The following is a 23,994-nucleotide window of genomic DNA, read 5'->3' as shown; positions in this document are numbered from 1 at the left end:
AAGATGAAGACGAAGACTCGTCAGTAGGTTCCACTGGAAATTCATCAGAACGACATTCTTTGCGAAGAAAATTATGAAGTGCTGCACATGCCAACACAAGCTCTGCTTGTGTTTTAAATAGAAATGGAGGTGCCGACTTAAAAATTGTGAACCGCGATTTAAAAATACCAAATATCCTCTCAATCACATTCCTTAAGGATGCATGCCGAAGATTAAATAATTCCTTTTCATTTTCAGGGTCATTACCGTGACCTGCAAAATCTTGTAGATGATATCATACACCTCGATATGGGGCTAAAAATTTGCGTCGATTAGGAAATTCACAATCCACCAGATAATACTTACCTTGGGGCACTTTAAGTCCATTCTTCCTTGCCAAAGCATCACTTAACACCTTAGAATCATGTGTTGAACCCTCCCACCCGCTAAGAACGTACATGAATTCCAAATCAAAGTTACAAGCAGCTAATACATTTTGTGATATATTTCCATTACGATCACGATAACTGCTTACATCTCGTCCTTTTACTGATGCGGGAATATGTGTACCATCAATAGCTCCAATGCAATCCTAAAGTGTGTGTATCAATAATCATAAATATTATTATAATAATCACAATTATAATTATAATTTTGTTATAATTAGATAATCATCACATACCTTAAAATAAGGATAAAACCTTGTGCTTTCCCTTATTTTTGCAGGCACATTTGAGCCTGGTCTAACCATTAAATCAGGTGCTAATGAGTTCAGAGCTTTCAAAATCTTGTGAAATTTTTCACTTGTAGCAAATTGTGATCGGCCAAATGTATTGCGGATTACACAATATCGAGTGTTCTGGCCGACAATCTGTAGGAATGATGCAAGCATTTCTTCAACACAAATAAATCTTGTATCCTCCAAAGGTGTTTTTTCTCTTATAATCGTGCACAACTTTCGAAATACATCAGGATACATCCTATATACTTGTCGAAAGATTGCAGGATCATCGTTTAATGCTTTGTGTATATAGTCATATCCCCGACTAGTAATTTGTCGTCGAGTTAATGGACGTTCAATATGTTCACCACGCATCATATTCAAAAACTGATTTAATATATCTATTAAAGCATAAATTGCCATCACATATGTGTATGTGGCTTCATAAAATTCTTCATTTGTTTCCTCGTCATCTATATCTTCATCATTTGTATCTTCATTATATATATCTCCATCCATTTCTTCGTTCTTTATATCATGGTCATGGTTATAAGTCAATATCAAAGTTAATATCAAAGTTAATACAAATTCATATATAAAATAAATATAACTAAAGTTTAACCACAACAATTTCACAAAATATATAACCTAAATACTTCAACCATAATAGTTCGACCAAAAAACAAACCAAATATTTCAACCAAAATACAACCATAATAGTTCGACCAAAAAACAAACCAAATACTTCAACCAAAATAGAGACCCAAAAGATATAGTTCAACAAACTCACGATGTTTAAAATAATATGTTAATAATAGATGATCAAAATATTAATTATTCCCTAACTTAAAGTTTATCCAAGATGAGTGTTCTTCCGGTGACATCTTCAAGAAAAAATCATTTTTTGCTTTAGTATTTAACAATTAAGCTGTCTTGAAACGCGTTATGTCATCCAAATTTGGAATTTCTTTTATAACATCCCAAATAACACCCTCGAGCTCTCTATCTCTATCTCTATCTTTTTCTCTTTTCTCCATCATGTTGGATATTTTTTCAAAATTCACAGCAATAGTCCCAATGCCAACAGAAAGATTTTCCAGAACGTTGCCTTGATTGTTGATCCCAACAGCGCTTGAACTCCCTCCATACTCGGATCTCCTTCGCTTGTGACAGTTTTGTTTTTCTATGGGAACCTCTGAATCTAAAGGGGGGTGGGATGGTGGACTTGGTTGGTTTGGTGATGGAGGCTGATATGCTGGTTCATAGTTATTTGGTGTTATGAATGTATCACTATTAGGATCATATGAAAATTCTTCTATCCCAACAGTTCTATTTTCTGGCTCAAAAGTTGTTGCATCAGTATCATCTGGATCGACTGATATAGAATTATTCCCGCTAGAAACTCCACCCCCAACAACGATCTTCAAATACTCATAATCAACCATACTTTTTCCTCGAAGTTTGCTTTGACTTGGGTGGGACTAAAAAAAAAATCATTGTTAATATACTACAAATATTATAATTTATAAAATTTCTATACATAATATACTAACAAGTGTCTTAAGGGCACATGTTAGCATTTTCCATAAAAATAATACTCATATATCATAAAATCATTTAAAAAAAAACTATTAACAAAATAACAATAATAATAACACAATAACAATTAAAAAATTATTAACACAATGATAATAATAACACGCTGTCAAAAAAATAATAATAACACATTAATAACTAACATTTTAATAATAACACAAGAAAATAATAATAATAATAATGGACGTTGTAAAAAAACAAGTTGAAGAAACAGAAAAAAAAAGAGTTTTTTATTTTGATTTGCATATACAGTACTAAAAAAAAGCAATATGAAATCTTGATGCATATCAATTGCCATTCTTTTGATGCATATTCATTGCCTGAACGTTGAAAACAATATGAATACAAAATCTTGAAGCATATACAACACCCTTTTCTTTTGATTTGCGTAATATACATATAGTATGAACAATATTGACTATCGATTGCCATTAAAAAAATAGGTAAAATTGATTGAAAAGTTGTAAGAGAATGAACCTGATAGTGGTTTGTGTCTTGTTCGACAGGAGAAGAAAAAGTCTTTGGAAGATTATGAAAAGTCTCTAGGGTTTGGGTGAGATTGTTGGAGGAGTATTTTATGTGTATTTTTAACTAAAAAGTCTCTCAAAATCCATTCCACAAAAGAATCCATCAAAATCTATTTACTTTTGAATACCAAAAGACATTTTAAAAGTAGTAAGAAATCTCAATTGAATACCAACAGATTTTGTTGCCCTGAAAAAAAAATCTTTATTGTCTTAATTGAATACCACAAGATTTGTTTATATTTTATAAAAGTCTTCATTGAATACCACAAGACTTTTTAATCATAAAAAAGTCTTTTAAAATCCTTTGTTTTGGGATTTAGCGAAGAAAAAAAGAGGGGAAAAGAGTGACAAAATTCAAGTCGACAACGTTGAGCTGAGCTGGGGTTCTCTCAGATAACATTCGTTGGATCTGATTTCATACTTTCTTTGTTTGTCTGTCTTTTATATTCTGAGAATTGAGAATAGAGAGCACAAAGAAACTGCCATGGACGCTCTGAGGAAACAAGCCAGCAAGCTCAGAGAGCAAGTTGCCAAACAGCAACAGGTTTGCTCTCACTTCCCTTCAAGTTTGTCTTTTTCTGCGTTCTCACTTCAAGTTCCGTCATTCTCTTCCCAAATTTGCATCTTGGTACCCCAAATTCCCAGAATTTGGCGATCACTTTTGACCTTTTAGTTCTTCTTTCGTTGTTCTGAAATGCAATTGAAAATGGGGTTGTTTGACTAATGGGATAGTTTAGGTTCATCTAGATGCTCATTCTCTTGAGTAAAGTGTTGAATTGTTATTTTCCTGGTTGTGTTTGGCACATTCTTGTGGATCAACCAACCATAGTGTTTTACAAGTTTAGATTCACACTTTCACAGTTACAGGGTAAAAATACTGTTTTCCAATTTCTAGTTTGTGATCTTTGTCAGTGTACTTTTTATTCAGGCTGTAATAAAGCAGTTCAGTAGTAGTGGTTATGAGAGTTCAGATGTTGTGGTCATCGATGAGGTCGAAATGCAGAGACATCACCAGCTGGAAAAGTTGTATAGGGCCACACGTTCAGGGAAGGTATGCATTTTCTCTTCATGTTTAGATTAATTGTTAGCTTTGCTATATTTGAGCTTCAAGGAATTTCCTACTTCATATTGACTCAAAATAGAATGTTATGTGCTTATTAGGGAAGTCTATTCAATGTTCATGCATGGTGAGTGGCATTATTGTGCTTGTCAGATTTATGGACTCACATTTTTTTTTTACCTATTTTTGCAACAACTTTTAAATCCATTTCGTGTTAAGCTTGGATCTGGCAGTTTGTAAAGGGGTTTTGGAAAAGAAGGGGTGCGGATTATCTTGTTGCCGCCATTGTTACCCCCAAACATTGATATCCTACATTTAACATTATATCTCTTGGAATACATATGGAAGGTCTATTTATCAGCTTTACCTTAAGTGATGTAGTGAGAGATGGGGAATGTATAGATTAACCCGGGGGTGGGGTTAACTTAAACATGACTGTGCAGCCTTTCTGAACCACAGTTGTAGTAGTTGTCATATAACATTCGTGAAAGAAATTTATCTTAAATGATTTGTCTTCTCATGCTGGTTCTGTTTATTGATGTGCATAAAACTATCTTCTGATCCAGGACTTCCAGAAGGAAATTGTTAAAGCAGCAGAAACATTTACAGCTATAGGTTATAAGCATATTGAAACAGGTGAAGATTAGCTTTTGTTTCCTTTTTCCTTTACTTTGACTAGTCTTGATAGCATGTGTTCAGGAATTAGAAGCACCTGTAAGTTTTGTTTATTGACTTATGATTTGATTAAATCCTCATAAACAATCCCCATGGTAGACAGGAACAAAACTTTCTGAGGATTGCTGTAAATATGGAGCAGAGAACAACAGTGACAACATATTAGCTAAGGCTGCATCAGTATATGGTGATGCCCGCAAGCATGTGGAAAAGGAGCACGAAGAATTAAATCGGCTTTTATCTACGCAGGTGGACTTTTCATATGTTGTTCAGGTGTAAAAGTTTTAATACAAGTTCAAAACGAGATTCTATTAGTTTTATCTCCCAGCCACATCTTAATTTATGAGTATTCTTAGCCGTGTACTGGTGTTGCATATCTCTCTCTGTGCTTTTTCCCCATTAAGTCAGTTTTTTAACTCCAGTCCTGAAAAGTTTTAAGTTGTAATTTCATAAAACTCTATTTTCCAGATACAAATGATTTAGTTTAAATATTGTCAATTGATATGTACCGTACTATATTACAATTTCTAGGGCATTCTTTGTATGCAATCACTGTTATTATTTTTTTTATTGTACAGTAATCATATTGAAGAGTCTACTGAAAAATAAAGTAAGATGAAGTCTTAAAATGACCAAATTTTGTGTGCTGATTGTCAAGTGAATGATTAGCTGAGTAAGTAGTTGTTTAAAAAGTTGATAAAGAATTGGTGCTTAAAATATGAAGCAGTGATAGAATCTTTTCAATGACCTACAGAGGAGTTTAAAATCTACATGCTGCTATTTTAACTATCTTTTTCATTATATAGTGTTTCTTGACCTTATCATGAGGCTGGACTTAGATATTATAATTCATAAATAGCCATGTTCTGCTACTGTTTGTGTATGATATGCATGGGGAACCGGGCACCATTTCAATATTACTTTGCATGACCTTTTCAGTGTGAAATTTAGTTTTAGTTTAGATGAACAAGACACTGATGTTTAAAATACTTTGATGTGGATCTCTAGATTATGAGTGTCAACTGATCATGCTACATAACAGATAGTTTGGAAGATAGAATATGGCCATATGCTTATACAATTTTTTTTTATATGTTAAAGTAAATTATACTGATATATCTCTTAAGGTTATTAAATATTGCATTGACCTACTACTTTCAAGCCATACATAGCCCCCAATTTTTAATTTTGATGAAACATGTGCCACTCTTGAAACCCTTCAGAGAAGGTGAAAATCTAAGGAACATTTTTATGTTTTGATACTACAGAGAAAGTGACATTTGGAATCCTTAAGGGAGATCTATGTAATTTATTATTCGCATTATCTTTACATGTATAAGGGGAGAAAAGTGAATCCAATGGTTTCAATTTCCAGGTATTGGATCCTTTGAGACAAATGATCAATGGTGTTCCTTTGGAGGATGCTCGCCATCTTGCTCAACGATATAGTCGGATGAGACAAGAAGCAGAGGCACAGGTAAGTCAAAGTTTAGAATGGATTAGCAGTTCTGCTCTTGGATCAACCTGTAACTTAATTGTGATTTGACTTTGTATCTCATTCTCATATATGGAATGGAATGAATAGTGAAGTTTTGGATTCATGTTTTGTATGATGCATGGTAAACCAGAATGGCAGAAACAATATATGTTGAAATTATTGATAAAGAAATTCTCCAGACAGCTGTTACATGATAACAATGTTGATAGAGCTCAAGAAGTTGAGCCCAAAGAAGATATGGGCAGGTGCTGGATCAATTAGGCCATGTACCAAAAATATGGGAGTTTATTCCAGAATGAAAGAGTGGACACAAATCAAATATGAGAGGAGGTTGTTATGTTGATTGTTGAGTGGAGGGTAGTGGTGTTAGATATAGTTTTTATGGAGAGGTTGTTGTGGTGGAGTCTGCATTTTGTGAATCTTTCAGTCATTGGCTTGGGCTCACAGCTTTGGGATCTGAGAGATACTTTACTTTGCCTTTTCCATTTTGCTTTGGTGTCCATGCTGTAACAGATTGTCATTTCTCTTTCATTTTCTTTTTCTGATGAATTGAAGACTACCATTTTTAGACCTTTGTTCTTATCTTTTTTTTTTTTGGTGAATCCATGGTTCTTATCTATTACATATTTTCATTCACTTTAGAGTTTGGTGTTCTTACTTGTTTCTTCTTAATCATATAACTTGGAATGGTTTTAAAATTCAATTAGAGAGAGGAGATTGTTAGAAGACAAGCACGGGTTCGGGAAGCTCCAACTGCTGAACAGGTTGCCAAACTGCATGCTGCAGAAGCAAAGATGCAGGAGCTGAAAGCAAACATGGCAGTTCTAGGTAAAGAAGCTGCAGCTGCATTGGCTGCTGTTGAAGCACAACAGCAGAGACTTACTTTTCAAAGGCTTGTTGCCATGGTATGATAACACAGTAATTTTTTTAATGTAACTTAATGCCAAACTTGTAACTGTTTTTCTCCTTCCTTCCCAAAACTATTGATGTTTTAGTCTTTTCTTTTTATTCCAAAACTATTGATGTTTTACTAGTTTCAAGTCTCATTAATTATTTTTTTCCACATGTACTCATATTTAAAATAATTATATTGATCTTTAAGAGGAAAATTGTACTTACAGCTTATTTAACGACCACTTCAACAAACAGCAAACCACATTTATATCCTGTATTAATTAAGGGTATTATAGATTAAATAAATTAATATTTTATACTAACCTTAAACATCAATAGTTTTGAAATGGAGGGAGTAGAGATTTATTTATAGTCTGTGCTTTTAATTTTATAGGTTGAAGGGGAAAAGACTTTTCATTTAAGAGTTGCAGCTATTCTTGGTGAAATTGAAGCTGAGGTGAGAACCAACTGTCCTGAAAGTTTAAGCGTATTTTTTTTGAGTGTGATGTTGTTTCTATGAATTATGTTCATTTTCGTAATTCAATAATTTTCATCTTATTGGAACTCTCAGATGGTCTCAGATAGACAGAAGAAAGAATCTGCTCCTCCAGTAGGTATTTCTGAGAATGGCTCAGAGAAAACAATGTACTTCTTGGCTGAAGTATGCTAAATTCCTAAACCTAATTTCTCAGTTGATTATTATTATGATTATCATTATCATCATTACTATCATTATTTCTTCATCAACTGATTTTTTGGTGCAACTCTTGCAGGCAACACATCCCTTCAGTGCTGAATCAGAAAAGGAGCTGAGTTTTTCGAAGGGTGATTTTGTTGTTGTGCGAAAGGTTTGTATAAAGTCAGCAAATTGTTGCGTGCTTCTATCACTGTCTTCACGGAATTTGCTTGATTAATTTGGTTTAATCTCAATCTTTTTGAGCCTCCATGTTTACCAAAGTTCCAAATGCTCTTACCCAGGTGAGCCCATCAGGATGGTCAGAAGGAGAATGCAACGGTAAAGCAGGATGGTTTCCTTCCGCATATGTGGAGAAACGACAAAGAATCCCCTCTAGCAATATGGCTGGTGAAGTTTACTAGGTTCTACTCATCTTGTGCTATTCATTCTTTGTTTGTTTCCCATATTTGGTTTTGCTCTGCACATAGCTCAAAGAGGATAAGCAAAAGGGGTGTAGAGGATTGATGGTGGGATTGATGGAAGAGTTATCCCGAAATGAAGAGAAAGGAAAAAAGGGTGTTAAGCTGTGGGGTAATATACATGTGGTCTGTTCTTTCTCAAGGGTGACACTTGACACTAGCTTTGCAGACAGTTTTTCCATTTTTTTTTTTTACTTTGCGGCCACAGACACGGGTTTACTTTTTTATCTTTTGTATTTTGTAATTGATTGATTGGAATACATGTGTCTTTGTTGATGCTCATTTCATGTTAGTGGTAGTACATATTGGAAGAATGAAGGATGATAAGATTTGAATTTGTACAATCCCTAGGTAGCCCTATAGGTCCAATGGAAAGAAATGTCTGATTTTCTAGTAACTCAGGATCGTGATCTGCAAGACAGCATTAATGTGACTGGGCCATATACTACCCTAAAGTGAGATCATGTTCTTTTGGGAACTGTTTGATCAAGTTTTATACTTATTATAGATTACACTTTACTTTTTAATGAAGTTTTTTTTTGGGCGATTATGATTAATTGCTTTATATTAAAATGGAATTTTGCTGTGTTTTTTCCCCTTTAAAATATCAAGTTGGCGTTTTAATAATAGTTAAGGGTATAAAAAGAGGAGTACAATTTATATATGTATTAGGATATTCTTTCTATATATAAAAAATAATCCTTAAACCCTCAGTATTTGAGATTACATTGCATTTTGACTAATTCGAGTTAAGTGGCACGGATTCATTTAAGAAGGTAAAGTTGTTCTAGTGCTTATTACTTAGTATTACTCTAATTCATTTTGGTTCTTGAATCCTATAACTCAACTTCTTTGAGACAATATATTGCATCCAATTATGTTATCATTTGTTTAAAAGTGATTTTAGATCTTGGTCTATTAGTACCTTTTTTGGGAGTTAGGATCGCTTACAACATAACCCTGAATGGGAAGGAATACACAAATATGTACTTAGAGGCAAGAATGCAACAATCTAAAATTAAGTACTGTTGTTTAATAAATGGATTATTATTTTTTACATAGTGGATTAATTTTGATGTACATACATACAAATTGTTTTACATTTTATTTAATTTTACTATAATTAATCCTATTTTTATTTTTAGACGATCATTTTATACGTGCATTTCACACTCATATAATTATCTGTTTTTTTTTTTTTTGCATACAAATTTTAAAAGTATATCTCAAACTTAAAAGCAAAAACATTTGCTTTTTCCATAGTCGTTTTGATCAAAATAAATTTTCTGTAGTTAAAACTTGTTTGGTCTATGGTCACACACACTAGAAACTAATGTGCCCATTACCAACTGGCTTGAGTTGTATTTTTTTTAGTGAATGATGAGTTTAGTTCATGAAATTGTGAATTGGTGTTATTTAAGTATCTAGAATTAACAAAAGTATAAAAAAAATCCTAAAATTATAATATCTTTCTTATTTTAATTTAAAATTACTATAATGTATAGTTTAGAAGAGAGAAATATAGTAAATAGAAACAGAATAGAGATGATTTTGAAAAAGGAGAAATAAAGTGCTACGTTTTATTGGTTGGTTTAAGAGAAATACGTGAGAAATAAAGTAAAAAAATATATATTATAAAGTTGTTTGGTATAGATGAGAGAATTAAATAGAGATATACAAAAATGCCATTTTTTTTATCATTAAGAAAGAAAACAAAAATATAGTTGTACCCTATGTGAGTAGAAATGAGAATCCAAGAAAATCATTTTTTTTTTTGCCTAAAGTAGTCATTTTTACCGAAATTTTTAATCTCCCGTGGAGTGTAGTCCCTTATTCAAAAGACATAAATTTTAATCTTAGGCCCACAAATTATATGTTAATTTTCTTCATAATCAATTCAACCAAAGTTGTGGGCAAATTTTCGTCTTCCCTTAATTAATTTCGTTGTGCAAACCAAATACAGACTAGATGTAACATGTGACTTAAATAATAACATTAATATATATTTATAGAATAAAATGATAATAACTCATTAAATTTAATACTAGATTAAATGATTATAGATTGAGGGATTTTTTTTTAAATTTCCCTAAATTTAAAGACTAAAATTACACTGGATGAGAATTCCATGAACAAAATTGGCACTTTACTCTTTTTTGTTTCACCGTCTTATATTTTCTTTTCAAAAAAATTGTGTATGAACAAAGTTGCATGTTCTTAAACCATTGGTCTCAGCACCCAAGAAAAGACACTGGATGCACAGCACACAACACAATACAAGCAAGGGTGGGGCTTTTCATTTTCAAACCAAATACATTACCTCGGAATTCGGAAAAAAGAAAGAACCTCTCACTCTTTCTGTAATATAAAAGTCTCAGCTTCCTGCACTCTCTTCTTATCTCAGCTTTCTTCAGCGAATACTCACTCACTCTCCCAGTCCCATGGCATTTTTCATACCCACCTCCTCAACACATGCTTTCTGCTCTAAAGGTAACTTTTTCCCCCTCCTCCTTCTCTCCCATTTTCTATTCTCATAGGGTTTTAGTTTTGATGGTTAAAGTACTTATCTTTTTTTTTTTTTTCCTTTTAAAGCCTCTTCTTTGGTTCTGAACTTTTTATGTCTCTGAGTAAACGCTACCACTTTGGATTTATTACCAGCATTTCTGATGTAGGTCTCCATTCCATTTTCAATATGCTTGTAGTTCTCCTCTGGGGTATTTTTATGTAGTTATTTTTTGTGCTAGAGCAGGCAGCTTTTTTGTCTAAGGATTTGATCTAGTTTATTCCTAGGGTCTTTCTTTGATTAGTAAAGTGATTTAATATATATATATATATATATATATATATATATATATATATATATATATATATATATATATATATATATATATATATATATATATATATATATATATATATATATATATATATATATATATATATATATATATATATATATATAAATTTGTCGTTTATTGGGTTTGAGGTAATAATGCTACTTTGTGTTGCAAGCATATACATGGTGGATGGGTGATGCTAGGAGTTTTAGGGCCTACTAAAACAAATCCTTTCTTCATGAATCTATTTTTTTTTTCATTTTGTTTTCTCCAATTGTTCAATTGTATATGACTAATTCCAAGATATATGTGAATTTGGGTAGTTGGGGAAAGTTTGGAAGGGGATTGCAATTGTTATGTTTTGCTTATGTGCTTCCTTGAAGATTGCTTGTACACATAAACTAAATTTTGTCCATTCTAGAGATTTAAATGACTGCAAATTGCATGACTTCTTGCACTATTGAATGGTTTCTGATTGCGGTAAACACACACTAAAGGTAGAGGATATAATGTAAAAACTTAACAAACTGTTAATAGTGTAATGCACCTATAATTTAACAAGAAACCTTGTGCGAGTGTGAAAGAGAGCCGGATAGTGTGAAAATGGAGGATTGAAAACCTTAAGTAGACTGCAAACATGTGGGGGGACTATGCTGGAACGAAATAGGTCTCCACATAAATCCTAGCTGAGATTGAAAATCCCTTCTTTGATGCTGCTGACTGGGATTTTAGTGAAGGCCAATTTAGGATTTGTCAACCCATTCAACCATCTATACCATGCAACAGCTTCTATTTCTGTCTGCGACTACTATGATTGCCTTTTGTGGCCCTGCTACACTGAAATGTCATGCACTGGCATTTGTGAATGGGAGAGTTCTGCTTTGTTCTGTGCCCCTGCTCTGCTGATTTTTGGGCCTCTGGTTGCTATTGATAACTCTACTCCACCTTGCTCCCCCTCCTCCCCTGGCTAATATGTGTAGATGGATATGCATTTTATGTGAATATTTGAAGTCTTAGGTGGAATGCAGCAAAATAATGCTCACATGTATGGCAGATTCTAAAATAGAAATCACTTCCTTGGAGTATGCCATTAACTCCTTTGTTTATCTTTCCTGCTTGTGGGTGTGTTTCTCACTTGAATAATATTCCTAAGAATTGGGTTTTGAACCAAGTCTAATAGTGTCGTGTGATCTGTGAGTCAATTTCATCGAGTGGGATAAGGCTACTATTGTTGTTGTTGGGTGATCCTCACTTCAGATTTTTGGAGGATGTTTGGGTTGAAATATTTTTTTTTTTTTCAACTTAGAGGTTTTCTCTTGCGTTTCCACCCAGGCAGTAGTAAGTAGTACTGCTTTCAGAAACAGTTGGACACTTTCTCTTGCATTGTGAAGCAGTTTTTTGTTTTGTTTTCCTCTTAATGTGCTTTGTTTTCTTGCTTTTGGCGATTTTTTATCCTTCTTCTTCCGTATTATTCTTTTTTATATTAATTTTATTTTTCTGTAAAAAAAACATTGTAGCCAACAATGTAGCCTTGATTTTCTTTTCTCTGACATTACTTTTTTGATGTGCTCACCATTTTGTCTCATACTCCCGTCTCTAAAAATATGTCTCAACTCTTCTCATGAATTGTAGGTTTGGGGAAATGTGTGGTGCCTGGCACAAGGAGTCGATCCTCTTTCGTAACACATGAAAGATTTTTTGTCGCTTGAAGGTATTGAAGTTATGGTTTAATATACCTTAAGGTTGGAATAGGGAATGAAGCCATTGGTCCTAGTAGTTTAATTTATATGAAATATATATTATTGAATTTTTTGTACATTATTTGATGTAGTCTGGATCAAATCATTTGCTGTTGATCGATTTGCTATAGTATATTATAGTGATGACCGCTTGAACTTTCCTTTTTAATTTCAATGCTTCCAGAACTACAAAGGTTTATCATTATGGTAGTTTTGCTAAATAGAAGCACCTAATCCCCCTTCTAATTAATTTTGTTAGCATTCTCAAACATTTGTTTCCTCATAACATTATGCAAACAACTAGTGAGTTTCCATACTGCCTCAAAAGCCAATTCTGAAGAAGTTTGAGCTTTGCAGTAGTATTATATCAGGTGTCCGTTAAATTACTCTAGAAACGTTTTCAATAAGTAAAAATATTAACTCATGTTTCGAATGGAATTGGTTTGGTTTGATGAAAAAATCAATTATCATTTTTGGAACTTGTTATAAAAGGATTTTGTTAACTAGTGTTCTTAGAAAACTAGTTAAAGAATCAATAAATACAAAGTTTGTTGAAAATTAGGTTGAGGTTACATTGGAAATTACAAAAGAGTGCACTTTAATAATAAACTTTTTTTATTTTTTATTCTTTAACCAATGTCATAAGAGTATTGTTAGTTCCTCTAAGAAAGGAGTATTGGTTTGGATTGAACTTCTTTGTAAATCAAATTGTATGTTTAGAGCACCTTTTAAATGAAGAGTTGACTTCGATTTAATAATTTTACATTCTTTAGAAAACTAAGTAAATAAGCAAAGGTAAAATTATCCGTTCAAGCAAGCAAAATAAAATCAGATTGAACTTACTCAAATTCAACCGTATTTGAGGAGTTTTAAATACACACTAATTATTTAAAAAAATCAAATTAATTTTAAATTTACTTATTCCACACTCAAGAGAATCTAGAAAGCCTGCATTCACGAGGTCGACCTTGAGGGAATCTCTTGTAATCTTTGCAGTAGTTATAAATCATGTAATACTTTTGCACCCATCTCAGACTTCTTCTACCATCAGCATCCAAATCTTGAGCTTGCCAAGTATTATGAGTCATGGAAGGTGGGCTTGAAGGACAGGAAGATGATCCTTTGGACCACACACATGCTTTAGCATCAAAGTTCCTATAGTAAGCTTTGAAGGGAGCATAGGACCAATTGGTTTTCACAAGCCCTCCTCTTGTTGCCCATTGATCTGCACACCATAGACTGGAGTATAGCCTCATGGCCTGGCTGCTAGCAAATGGTACTCCCCTGGCTTCATAGTTGTTGAAGACTCTAATAGGGACATTATCTACCATGAAACTAGCAAAATGTTGAAACGTAGAGGATCAATGGTCTAGTTATACATTGCTGAGCATGTTTGGTTTAGAAGATGAAAATAGAAGATAAATTTTTGAATTAAAGTAGGGTGTAAAAGGTGAGTCCCACAAAAAAGTACAAAATTTCTCTCAAATATTATTTTCATCTTCAAAAACACAGTTGTATAGAACTTAGATGGTTCCTTGAAAATTTTCATTTTTCCTAAACATAATTTCATAGAGAAAAAAATATATCCATAGTAAAATTTGAGAGAAATAAAAATTAATGGAGAATGAAAGGTATATCATATGTTTCTTACATGATGCGCTGAGGGTTCCATACAATAGTGTAAGTGTGGAAATATTTTGTGGGGTCAAACCAAAGATAGAACTGTTGTTCTCTATTCCCTATGCCTTGAGTGTAGATATTGGTGTGGACTATGTAGGGTTCTCCACTGAGATTTCCCAAGAACTCAAAATCAATCTCATCATGGTTTGGCCCTTCAGAAGATAGCTGCACCATGACACATAAGATCAATCAAAAGCAACATAGAAGTTATGAATAATAATATATACACAGATAGTTTGATTTTTTATATTATTATCCGATTATAAACTCTGTTTTTTAATAAGTTTATTGACTTTATTACTTTAAAAGGCATACAAAAGATTGATTAACAATGTAAAGCCTTCTAAACTAACAGGAAATACCTATTAAACTGAAAAGTTACATACAATACAGTGGATTCTTCTGCCTAAGCCAATTAACAATTGATGCATGATCACTTTTTGAAATATAGAATATTTTTGTGGCACAAGATTTGTATAATTATTTAATGTTGGTTGGTTTAGTGCACACAAGAATTTCTCACGTGAAATATATTAACGGCATCAAATGTAAAAACAATTAAATTTAACATTAGAACAGAATCAGAGAGGATTTCTCACATAATATGCAGTGACTGTGCCAGCTGAGTTACCAGAGACAAGTTTAATCTGCATGTCTATTCTACCATATAGATATTCTGCGTTGGATCGAAAGCCAGAGCCAGAGGACTGGTCAAGAGAAAGCACGAGAGAGTTGCTTCCTAGTATATTTACACCACCATGTTCACCCCAAGTGATGTCAATATCTTCAAAGAAATCACCCTCAGCAGTGACTCCAAAGAGACACATCAAGAGAGGGGCCAGCAATAGAGCTGAGGCTCTCAGATATGTTTCATATTTTGCCATATTTGCTATAAAATCTTCTGGTTTAAAGTGTGAGAAGATAGTCTCTTTATATGAAGTTTATGTAAATGATGGGGACCATGATGATCTTTTGGTGCACTGGGACGTTTCATGAACTGATGGAAGCAATAGAAGGAAAAAAGCTGGCAATTAGATGATTTGAGCTAATAATTAAGTGGGTTAATGGGAAGGTTGCATATGGTGGTGTATGAATTAGGGATGTTACAAAGAGTTATCTTTGTTGAAGTCATTACTTATTTTATTAGCTTTAATGGATCTGCCACTTCTAAAATTAGCAACTCATTTTAGAGGATAAAGTAAGTAATCTCGATCGTTAATAATAAAATCAATAGTCAATATTACGTATAAATGTATCATAAATTACAAAAATGTTGAAATATTATTTATTATTTTTTTCATCAATTACTGAAATTACTTTTTCTATATTTATTGTAGATGAGTCAAATCCAACTTTTTTATAACCATTTTAAAAAAAGCTTTGAATTTTTCTTTTCTATTCTTTCTAAGGCAAAGTTCAATAATAGGTTTTACAATAAAAACGAGTAAGAGAGGGAATAAGGGGATGAAAAAAGGTGAAACACATTGTAGAAATGGAATCTGCATATATATATATATATATATTTAATTCAATTCATGTCCTATTACTGAGTATGGGCTTTTGAATAAAATCTCTTTTGCTTTGTTATAAAAAAATTCATGTCCTATTATTTAACGGATTTTAATTAAAGGGGGAAATACCTTTGAGTATTGGTTACAGTTGATTGGTAATATGCGTGTATATATGTCTTGGATTGTACATAATTGATTAGAGAATTTCCGAAAATTTTGCCAGATTTGAGGTATCTCATTTCATACAATAATCAATGGAATGGATGAAGGGTGCAAGTGCAATTGCACGATACATATATGCTTAACTGGCTTTGTTACGGCCTTAATTATGGGCTGACTTTTCTTTAAGAGCAAATTTAGATTTCGAGGTATAAAAGAGGTAGCTAATATCTATAGGTGGATTGAGAACTTGGCAAAGTAACTCGAAATACAAGGCTACACGTGCAGACTAGCATGTGATTTATTCCTTATACAGGATACAAGTCAAGCAATCTATAATTCTGTATGATTCCAAATCAGCATCTTCATACCAACGATAGTTGATATTAGTGAAAGGGGTTAATCTTTCACATGACAAACTATAGTTCAAATTCCATTAAGAAAATATTTAATATCCGATGCATGTTTCAAGCAGAACTACTTCGATAAAATGATTTCCAAGCTCAAAATTTGATTATAGATATGCAGGTAGATTAATCTATAATGAAGACTAGGCATTAAAGAATAAAAGCAATTGCATCCCTCGTATACTTTTCCGTCTCTTCGTTCGACTAGTTGCTATGATACACAAGTCTAGATTTTTTGAAAAGGCACGCTCTCTTATGATACATATATGGTGAAAAACATACAAAAAAATCTTCACCATTCTTACATAATTGATAATTCACGTGTTAACCCATAAACCTCATCGAGAGTTATATAGCTGCCTGTGGTCTGGGAGCACAACTTAATCCAGGCTAGGATGGCAAACAAAGATGCATGGTCTGTTGAGAATCCCTCCTTGTTATCATCATTTTATATGATGAATAGCACAAATTAACCTTGTTCTTCAATTATTCTTGTCACAACTCCAACAGCAATCGTTCTTCCCATTGATCTTAGGGATACCCTTCCAAGAGCTTTACAACTAGAGAACTCTACCACACAGACTGTCTCATTCAAAATCACCTAGAAATCAGACAAAATTAAAGTCATTCTAAGTTTTGCAAATCCTTGGCATCATAGATGAACAGAAAAGTGAAGATCATTGAAACAATGAGTTTTGCATTGTTTATTCACCTCAATTACTGCACTTTGCTTTGCAGAGAGACAGCGAGGTGACTTTTTGGTCACCTTACCCGTCTTGGGATCAAGTACTGATAATATTCTTGAAACTCTGCCAGGTTCCTTTGCATGGTGTATGTGAAACTCTAACTGCAGAGATAGAAAAATAAAAGAATTTTTCCTCCAATAAAAAAACTGGAAAATAAAGTGCAAGGAATGTCATTCGCATCCATAGTACACACCTGTGTGCCCACCAATATGGGACTTGCACCATCCAACACTAGCACTTTCAACTCCAAATGCTTAGCAACTGCAACAGGAAAGTCAGGATGGCATAGTACATCTCCTGCCATCACATGATTTCCATCCACACCTTGCAACGTTACAGCTACATTATCTCCAGCTCTTGCAACAGTACAAGCATTAGAGTCACGCTCCAATGAGCGTACTGTTCCCACAACAGCTGAAGGCATAACCAAGACCTACAATTTTATTAAGAAAAATACAGTTATAGACAAATAGTTTCATTTCATGTCATGTAAGAAAAGCTAGCATATCAAAATTTGTGCCCTTTGAGACATTATTATCTCAATTTTCATGCTAGACAATTTCCTGAATAAAATTTCTAGGTAACATCCCTTGCTGCCTCAGCATTGTCTAACTGAATATGTTGGGGGGAAACGGCACATTTATAAAGAACTATATAAAATGAGTTTTATTCACCAAAATAAAATATAAAATGAGTTCATCAAGTAAATATTGTTTCATAAAATAATAATAATGCTTAATAAGTTGAGTTTAATTTATTTACACTGTCAGCATGAAATATTTTTACACAGACATTCAGTAAAAATCTACCATATCCCCACATCATATTAATAAATAGGATGATGTAATAAAATGGTCAAATCTTATTGAAAGTTTGTATTAAAAAATTATACTAACAGTGTATATAAGTTTTTGGTCCTTAGTTATATTATTACTTTGTGAGTCCTTTTTCAACATTTTTATTTTAGTTTCTACACCAAGTACATATGGTAAAAACACGAAATAAAATATTTAACAAAATATTATTAATGCCTAGCAGAAATTCAGTTAGTTTCAGATCGGTAAATAACACTTCTAATTTGAAGAATTCCAAATTCATATCTATCATTTGATTTTTCATTAACAGCCACATTGCCCAATGGTATACCTTTGATCCACTCCGAAGAGCTCCTGCTTCTAGTTTACCAGAGGCAGAAACCTGTCCAAGTGTAGTTGATTTGATGACATCACATATTGGCATTAGTAGAGGTTTTGAGAATTCTCTAGTAGGAGGTTGGAGAGAGTCAATTGCATCTAATAGATAAGGTCCACCATACCTGTTCACAATGATTCCAGAGTGAAAAATATGTTGAAATTTACATAAAAAAAACACCCACGCCTTCCATAGCCCTCTTCATAGCCCATCATGAAAAGTCAAAATCACACCTAGAGTAATAAAAAAAATACCAGTTTTTTAAACGAGCATCAGAAGGGGATGCCACCAAATTTTGATTTTCCATGGCACTCATGGGAATCCAAGATAGAGAAGAATCTTTGAAACCACAAAAGTGGAGAAAAACTCCCAGCTGCTGCCTTATAAAATCAAATCGATCTTGGGAGTACGCAACAGCATCCATCTTATTTACAGCAACTATAACCCGGTCAACACCAAAGCTTCTGATAAGTTGTGCATGCTCCCTTGTTTGCCCTTTGCTGCCATCCATACCAGCTTCAAATGAACCAAGTGAGGCATCTATAACAAGAATTGCAGCATCAGCTTGTGTTGCCCCAGAAATCATGTTTGGGACAAAATCTTTATGGCCAGGGGAATCGAGCACAACAACATGATATCTCATCGTGTCAAAATAAGCAACAGCCACTGTCATAGTTATTCCCCGTTCTCTTTCTTCAGAACTTTCATCAAGTGCCCAAGCATAAGCAAAGGATCCCTTGCCCTGATTAACCAAAAAAAGGAGCCGAAATTGGCATGAGTTCAGAAACATCAAGCTTTAAAAGCACAAAAAAGATTACCACAATGAAATTACCTGTAACTTGGCCTCCTTTTCATATTTGTGCATTTCTTTCTGGGAGATCCGTCCCAATAGGTGCAGTAACCTACCAGATAGAGTTGATTTTCCAGAATCAACATGGCCAACCTACAATAGACAAACCAAAAACTTTAGTGTCATTGATTCCAAGAAATACTTTCCTGGAACGTACAAAAGAATAGACCATTTGCATACAATTGCAAGATTCAGCTGAGTCAATGTATCTTCAGCTTGTTCAGGGAGCATCCATTTTTCTGGCTTATAAGAAACACGTGAGTGAGTTCCTTTAGCATTAGTGTTATCAGAATTTCCAAATCTTACATCGACAACCATGTTGCTGAAACTGCTGGAAATACTTTCAGGTTTTCCATCTTTGATAGAAGAGGAACTGATGTTATCACTTTCCTTGACTTTTGACCGTGTAGACAAACTACCTGACTTTTCTTTGCTTGATTGAATATCAATTGTACCATTTTTCGAAGAATTTATTTTATTAATATTGTTATCTTTGTCTTTTGACAAAGATTCCGGCAAGCTGTTTGAAGTTTTACCACTTGTTTGCAGATCAATTGCTACTTTTTTGGAAAGCTTGCTCTCAGTTGAACTATCCTGTCTGCTCTTTTGCATTAAGGATGATAAGTTGTCTGAACTTTCAGCATTTGACTGTACAGAAAGTTCATTCTTCTCTCTGGTGCTTGATGAAAGCTGAGAATTAGAGTTTGTAGCTTTGTCTGAAAGCATTACACAAATAAGATAGATTAATATTTATGTACAAGGAATTAGAATTTGAAGATAATAAATACAGAAAAACTATACAGTTTTTCCTAGAAATATTTTTTCATTTTTTGGGTGAAAGCTACCGTGATAAAGATGGCCTTCAGATATTTCCAATTACTTTGACTACCAGAATCGGTGAAAGCTTTCTGCAATTGGACTTAAAACAACCTCCAGGAATTAGAAATCTTTTTAACAGTGATTCAGGGACACAACTTTAATAGGAAACATATTGAACAGCTAAAGCCTAATATATTCCCTGATAATGATCATTCTGTGCAAGATTTAGAGCCCAAAAAGTTATAATAAAAAAAATCAGAAACTTGGAATTCCTTTCCAATAGTATTTCTTTTTCTTTATATAAAAGCGGGGGGGAGGGGGGGGGGATTTATTAAAAGTTTATGGAAAATATTGAAGTGAAACCACAAAGAAATAATGTGAGTTTTCAGTTTAAATGATAGTTAGTAGTGCTCTTAACTATTAAACACATTTTCTCCAACTACTCTAGAGGCAAATTAGATTTGTTGAGGGAAGGATACCTTTCAAACCCGTTTTGGAAGAACGTAGGCCAGTATAAACCACATCGTCGGGGGATGGAACATTGAACTTGAAAGGATCTGTATACAAAGAAAAGCATGGTTTTATAACTATTATTTAAAAAAGAATAAATAAGTATTTTGCTCACGTATGCAAGGAGTTACAACTTGCAGGAACTTCAACTAATAAGATCTTTCATTGCACAACATCCAAATGTCAAATTTAGAAGAAACTGTTTAAACTAGTCACATGCACATCCTGAATCAAAACTTGTTAAGACCTATGTTTAAATGTGGATGGCTTTGAGTACTAAAATCCTTATGAATTTCATGAAATTCTCCTCGGACATTGTCAAGCTTGTAGAAGTTACTGCCATCTGTCAGAAAACCATCATCTGGCTTTGGAAATAATACAGTCTCTTTGGCAATCTGTTGTTGTAATGATTGAAAAAGAGATCTGGCCAACTTGGATGCTCCAGGACTTTTGGTTACGTCTTCAACTGCACCAAAGACATTGCTAAATAGGTTATAGGAATATCATGGCCATTGTTGTAAACCTAACACTATGCAGCCAGATACATGTTCTCATATTCTTTGACTCTCCTCCCTCCCCCTTTTCTCCTTTTATCAGATTTGCAAAAAGATTAAAACATTATTTTCCTTCATTGAGGATTCCTCATCCTCCTGCTACGCCTTTTATTAGCAAATTATTGTTATTTAACCTTACATAAAAAGATAAAATGGAAAATTGCCAAACAACCAGAAAGACCGAGGAATCCTGTCCCTACCGAGGAAAGCTCTCATTCTATCAGGTATCATTTGTAAATTGAGCATTAGCTCTTTGTGAAGCAAAGACCCTTGAAGGAGAGATTGCTCTTTCTATTTGGCTATTCCTTGTTCTTTTCATCCTATTCAATAAAATATTTCTTTTCTTCCCCATTCTTAATTCTTGGTTTGTAACAGTTTAATATTTTTCTTTTTTTTGTATCTGGATGATGCAAAATGATCAGTTTTCAGGAACAGAGTTGAATTCCCCCCAAGTTGTTAAAACCAAACAATAACTAATACAAGAGCCCAAATTGTTTATCAATTTAGCTCACTTATTTAAATTTGCTGGTCACTATTTTGCTATTGAGTATTGTCGAGAAATGGACTGGATCCAGTTCACTCTCAAAAACTAGCTCAGAAGAATAGGATTGCCCAAGTCTTAAAAGGAGTATTTTAGCCATATTCCTATTCAATGTAGGACATCTTAACAGACATACCTCACACCGAGGACAGGATATCTAGTGTGTGAGGTTTGCAAGACTAAACTTGTGGGTGACCAACATTAATACTGAATAGGCTCTTGTACCATATTAGAAATGGATAAGTCTTAACTCACTTCCAAAAGTTAGCTCAAGGGAGGAGGATTGCCAAAGTCTTATAAGGAGTATTCTGTCCATATTCCTAACACACCTCACAGTTTAGTGTTTCTTCCTACAATTGCCATCTAAACTGAACTGCACTCAAATCCACTCAAGGATGCTCTACAAACAAGATATACAGCATCGTGATAGTCAATATTCTCAAGAAAGGTTGTAGCATCATGACAATCAACTATTTGTACTGAAACTACAATTTTATTTAGAGGAAGCATTTGTCATGAAGGAACAATAATTGCAGAATACAACCATTGGTTATACCAAGTAGAGATGCACCATGGCATTTTTGAGTCAGCACGCAGCATACAAGTTGTGCTTACTAAGCCCATAACTAAATACAAGCTACTTTAGTCACAAGTGTTATGCCATATATGTGCAGATCTAGTTCACATCCAACAGACTACTTATTTTTTGCGTCATAAGGAGGCCAAGCCCTTATGGCACAATATTCTAGGGGCTCTTGATGAGCACATGGTGTCCTTTATAGAGAAGCCTTCAACAATTCATTATAAAGGTTTTGCTAAAAGCAACAAAGCCAAACATAGTGGCAATGTTCAGTTTCTGCAATCTTTGGAGAATTGTGTACATGACATTCTCTTAGACTCCTTCATATGGTCATTTTAAGGCAGTTTCCATTTCGAACAAACAGAGACAGGAAAGCCTTGCTTCATTCTTGATTTGCTTCGTCCCCACATCTAATCCTAACCTGTGATAAGGACAACTATCTTGTTTTAACAATTCTATTTTTTGTCATCTAGAGCCATGCCTTAGCCTTAGAAATAATAAACAAACCAGAATTTCATATAAGTTTTTATCTCAGCTTATCTTTCTACGGACCGAGGATAGAAATAAAACATCCCACAGATTCAAACTAATTGTTGATATTAATAAAGCTAGAAGAACTTAGAAATTTTACATTCCAAGATATTCCAAGTTCCATCTTCCCATATCAAAACAGAATGACAAAAAAAAATTATGTACCACATCAATGAAGACTATCAATTAGGCAACTTTTTCCCTCCCCCCCACCCTAAGCCACAAATGTAAAAAGGCAGAGAGAGTAATTTAAAATTTAGACCATGTAAAAGAGATATCTTTGTCATGCAAAACAAAAGTAAAAAACCCCCAGCAATAAACAAAATTATTCTTCATTAACTGGATTACCTGTTTTGTTACTGTTGGAAGTTCCAGTATTAACCAAGGGACGGCGTACAACACCACAAATATCACAAAAAGTCATACTCTCATCGTTGTCATAAGTGCAAATGGAGCATTGCCAAAGGCCAGGCTTAATGGTCTCTTGCTTTGTATCAGGTCCTCCTGTTACGGCAGAAAATTTTTATTATGAACAATAAACAATGTCAAAATTCAAGTAGTCAGTTCAGTAAAAAAAACACTTAGTAGCAATAACAAGCAACCTAACAAGTAACAACCACAGCTCCAAAACAGAGAAACTGCATGGAAATCATGTAGCAGAGCTAAACAGATATCAATGTGAAACTAACACCAAACCCGAGGAAATACAAGTGAAAGAAAGCATCATTGTGGTAAAGAATAAAATTAAAATAAAATAAAACAAACTAACCATAGTCTTCTGCATCAACATCATCATAAGCATAGTCATCATAATCATCATCATAGTAATCGTCGTCGTAATCGAGTCCGTAATTTACTTTACGGGGCATGGTGGCACTGAGCACGAAAACGATACAGCAGATCAATTAGAAAGAGATTTGGGAAACAGAGAACGAAACTAGGCTCGCATCGTCAATTCGTACGTCGTTCTTTGCGGAACGGTGGGTTTGGCACAAACAGTTAACCGTTCCGGAGGTTCATTGGTTAGAGCTACGTGCTAAGCCACCGTTAACCTAGCCCTCTCGAGCATGGAGCATGGAGGGGTTAGATTGTGAAACCCTTACTTTAGTGGAAAGTGAATGGAAATGGTGTGAATAAGTAGGGTCCAGAAGAGAAGAATGATGAGTGTGTGGATCCAAGCAAGCAAACGCGCAAGGGATCGATTGGTTTCCCTTTTCACTAATATTGTTAATTA

General features: G+C 33.8%; 3 protein-coding genes and 1 long non-coding RNA gene across 7 annotated transcripts; 2 read left to right on the top strand and 2 right to left on the bottom strand.

Annotated features, from left to right (window-relative positions):
• Positions 1-3,131: 3,131 nt before the first annotated feature.
• LOC100820088 (SH3 domain-containing protein 3) lies at positions 3,132-8,636 on the top strand. The gene is made up of 10 exons (XM_003531226.5): positions 3,132-3,367; positions 3,752-3,874; positions 4,450-4,519; positions 4,662-4,807; positions 5,934-6,035; positions 6,764-6,961; positions 7,345-7,407; positions 7,522-7,611; positions 7,724-7,798; positions 7,929-8,636. Exons 1-10 carry the CDS (start codon positions 3,308-3,310, stop codon positions 8,046-8,048), a joined length of 1,047 nt encoding a protein of 348 aa, XP_003531274.1. The 5' UTR covers positions 3,132-3,307; the 3' UTR covers positions 8,049-8,636.
• Positions 8,637-10,229: 1,593 nt separating this feature from the next.
• On the top strand, positions 10,230-12,870 carry LOC106799721 (uncharacterized). Its single transcript, XR_001389454.3, has 2 exons — positions 10,230-10,595; positions 12,575-12,870. It is a non-coding gene; the product is annotated as an uncharacterized lncRNA (long non-coding RNA).
• A 680-nt stretch (positions 12,871-13,550) lies between these two features.
• LOC100799115 (probable xyloglucan endotransglucosylase/hydrolase protein 16) lies at positions 13,551-15,518 on the bottom strand. The gene is made up of 3 exons (XM_003532728.5): positions 14,961-15,518; positions 14,333-14,526; positions 13,551-14,016 (listed from the first exon to the last, which is right to left on the bottom strand). Exons 1-3 carry the CDS (start codon positions 15,243-15,245, stop codon positions 13,611-13,613), a joined length of 885 nt encoding a protein of 294 aa, XP_003532776.1. The 5' UTR covers positions 15,246-15,518; the 3' UTR covers positions 13,551-13,610.
• A 1,070-nt stretch (positions 15,519-16,588) lies between these two features.
• Positions 16,589-23,973, bottom strand: LOC100798594 (HBS1-like protein). Of its 4 annotated transcripts, XM_006585123.4 has the most exons (12): positions 23,723-23,965; positions 23,530-23,636; positions 23,109-23,264; positions 20,802-21,020; positions 20,524-20,601; positions 19,406-19,941; positions 19,208-19,318; positions 18,630-19,117; positions 18,331-18,499; positions 17,378-17,617; positions 17,151-17,285; positions 16,589-17,039 (listed from the first exon to the last, which is right to left on the bottom strand). In XM_006585123.4, exons 2-12 carry the CDS (start codon positions 23,627-23,629, stop codon positions 16,908-16,910), a joined length of 2,364 nt encoding a protein of 787 aa, XP_006585186.1. In that variant the 5' UTR covers positions 23,630-23,636; positions 23,723-23,965; the 3' UTR covers positions 16,589-16,907. The 4 variants fall into 4 exon arrangements, with proteins under 4 accessions (XP_006585186.1, XP_006585185.1, XP_040874053.1 ...); XM_006585122.4 differs by having other exon boundaries at positions 23,530-23,973; XM_041018119.1 differs by lacking the exon at positions 20,802-21,020 and having other exon boundaries at positions 23,723-23,964.
• Between the last annotated feature and the right edge of the window lie 21 nt (positions 23,974-23,994).

The sequence above is a fragment of the Glycine max genome, chromosome 8, assembly GCF_000004515.6.
Source record: "Glycine max cultivar Williams 82 chromosome 8, Glycine_max_v4.0, whole genome shotgun sequence".
Taxonomy (NCBI): Eukaryota; Viridiplantae; Streptophyta; class Magnoliopsida; order Fabales; family Fabaceae; genus Glycine; species Glycine max.
This window is presented reverse-complemented; position numbering and strand designations above follow the sequence as displayed.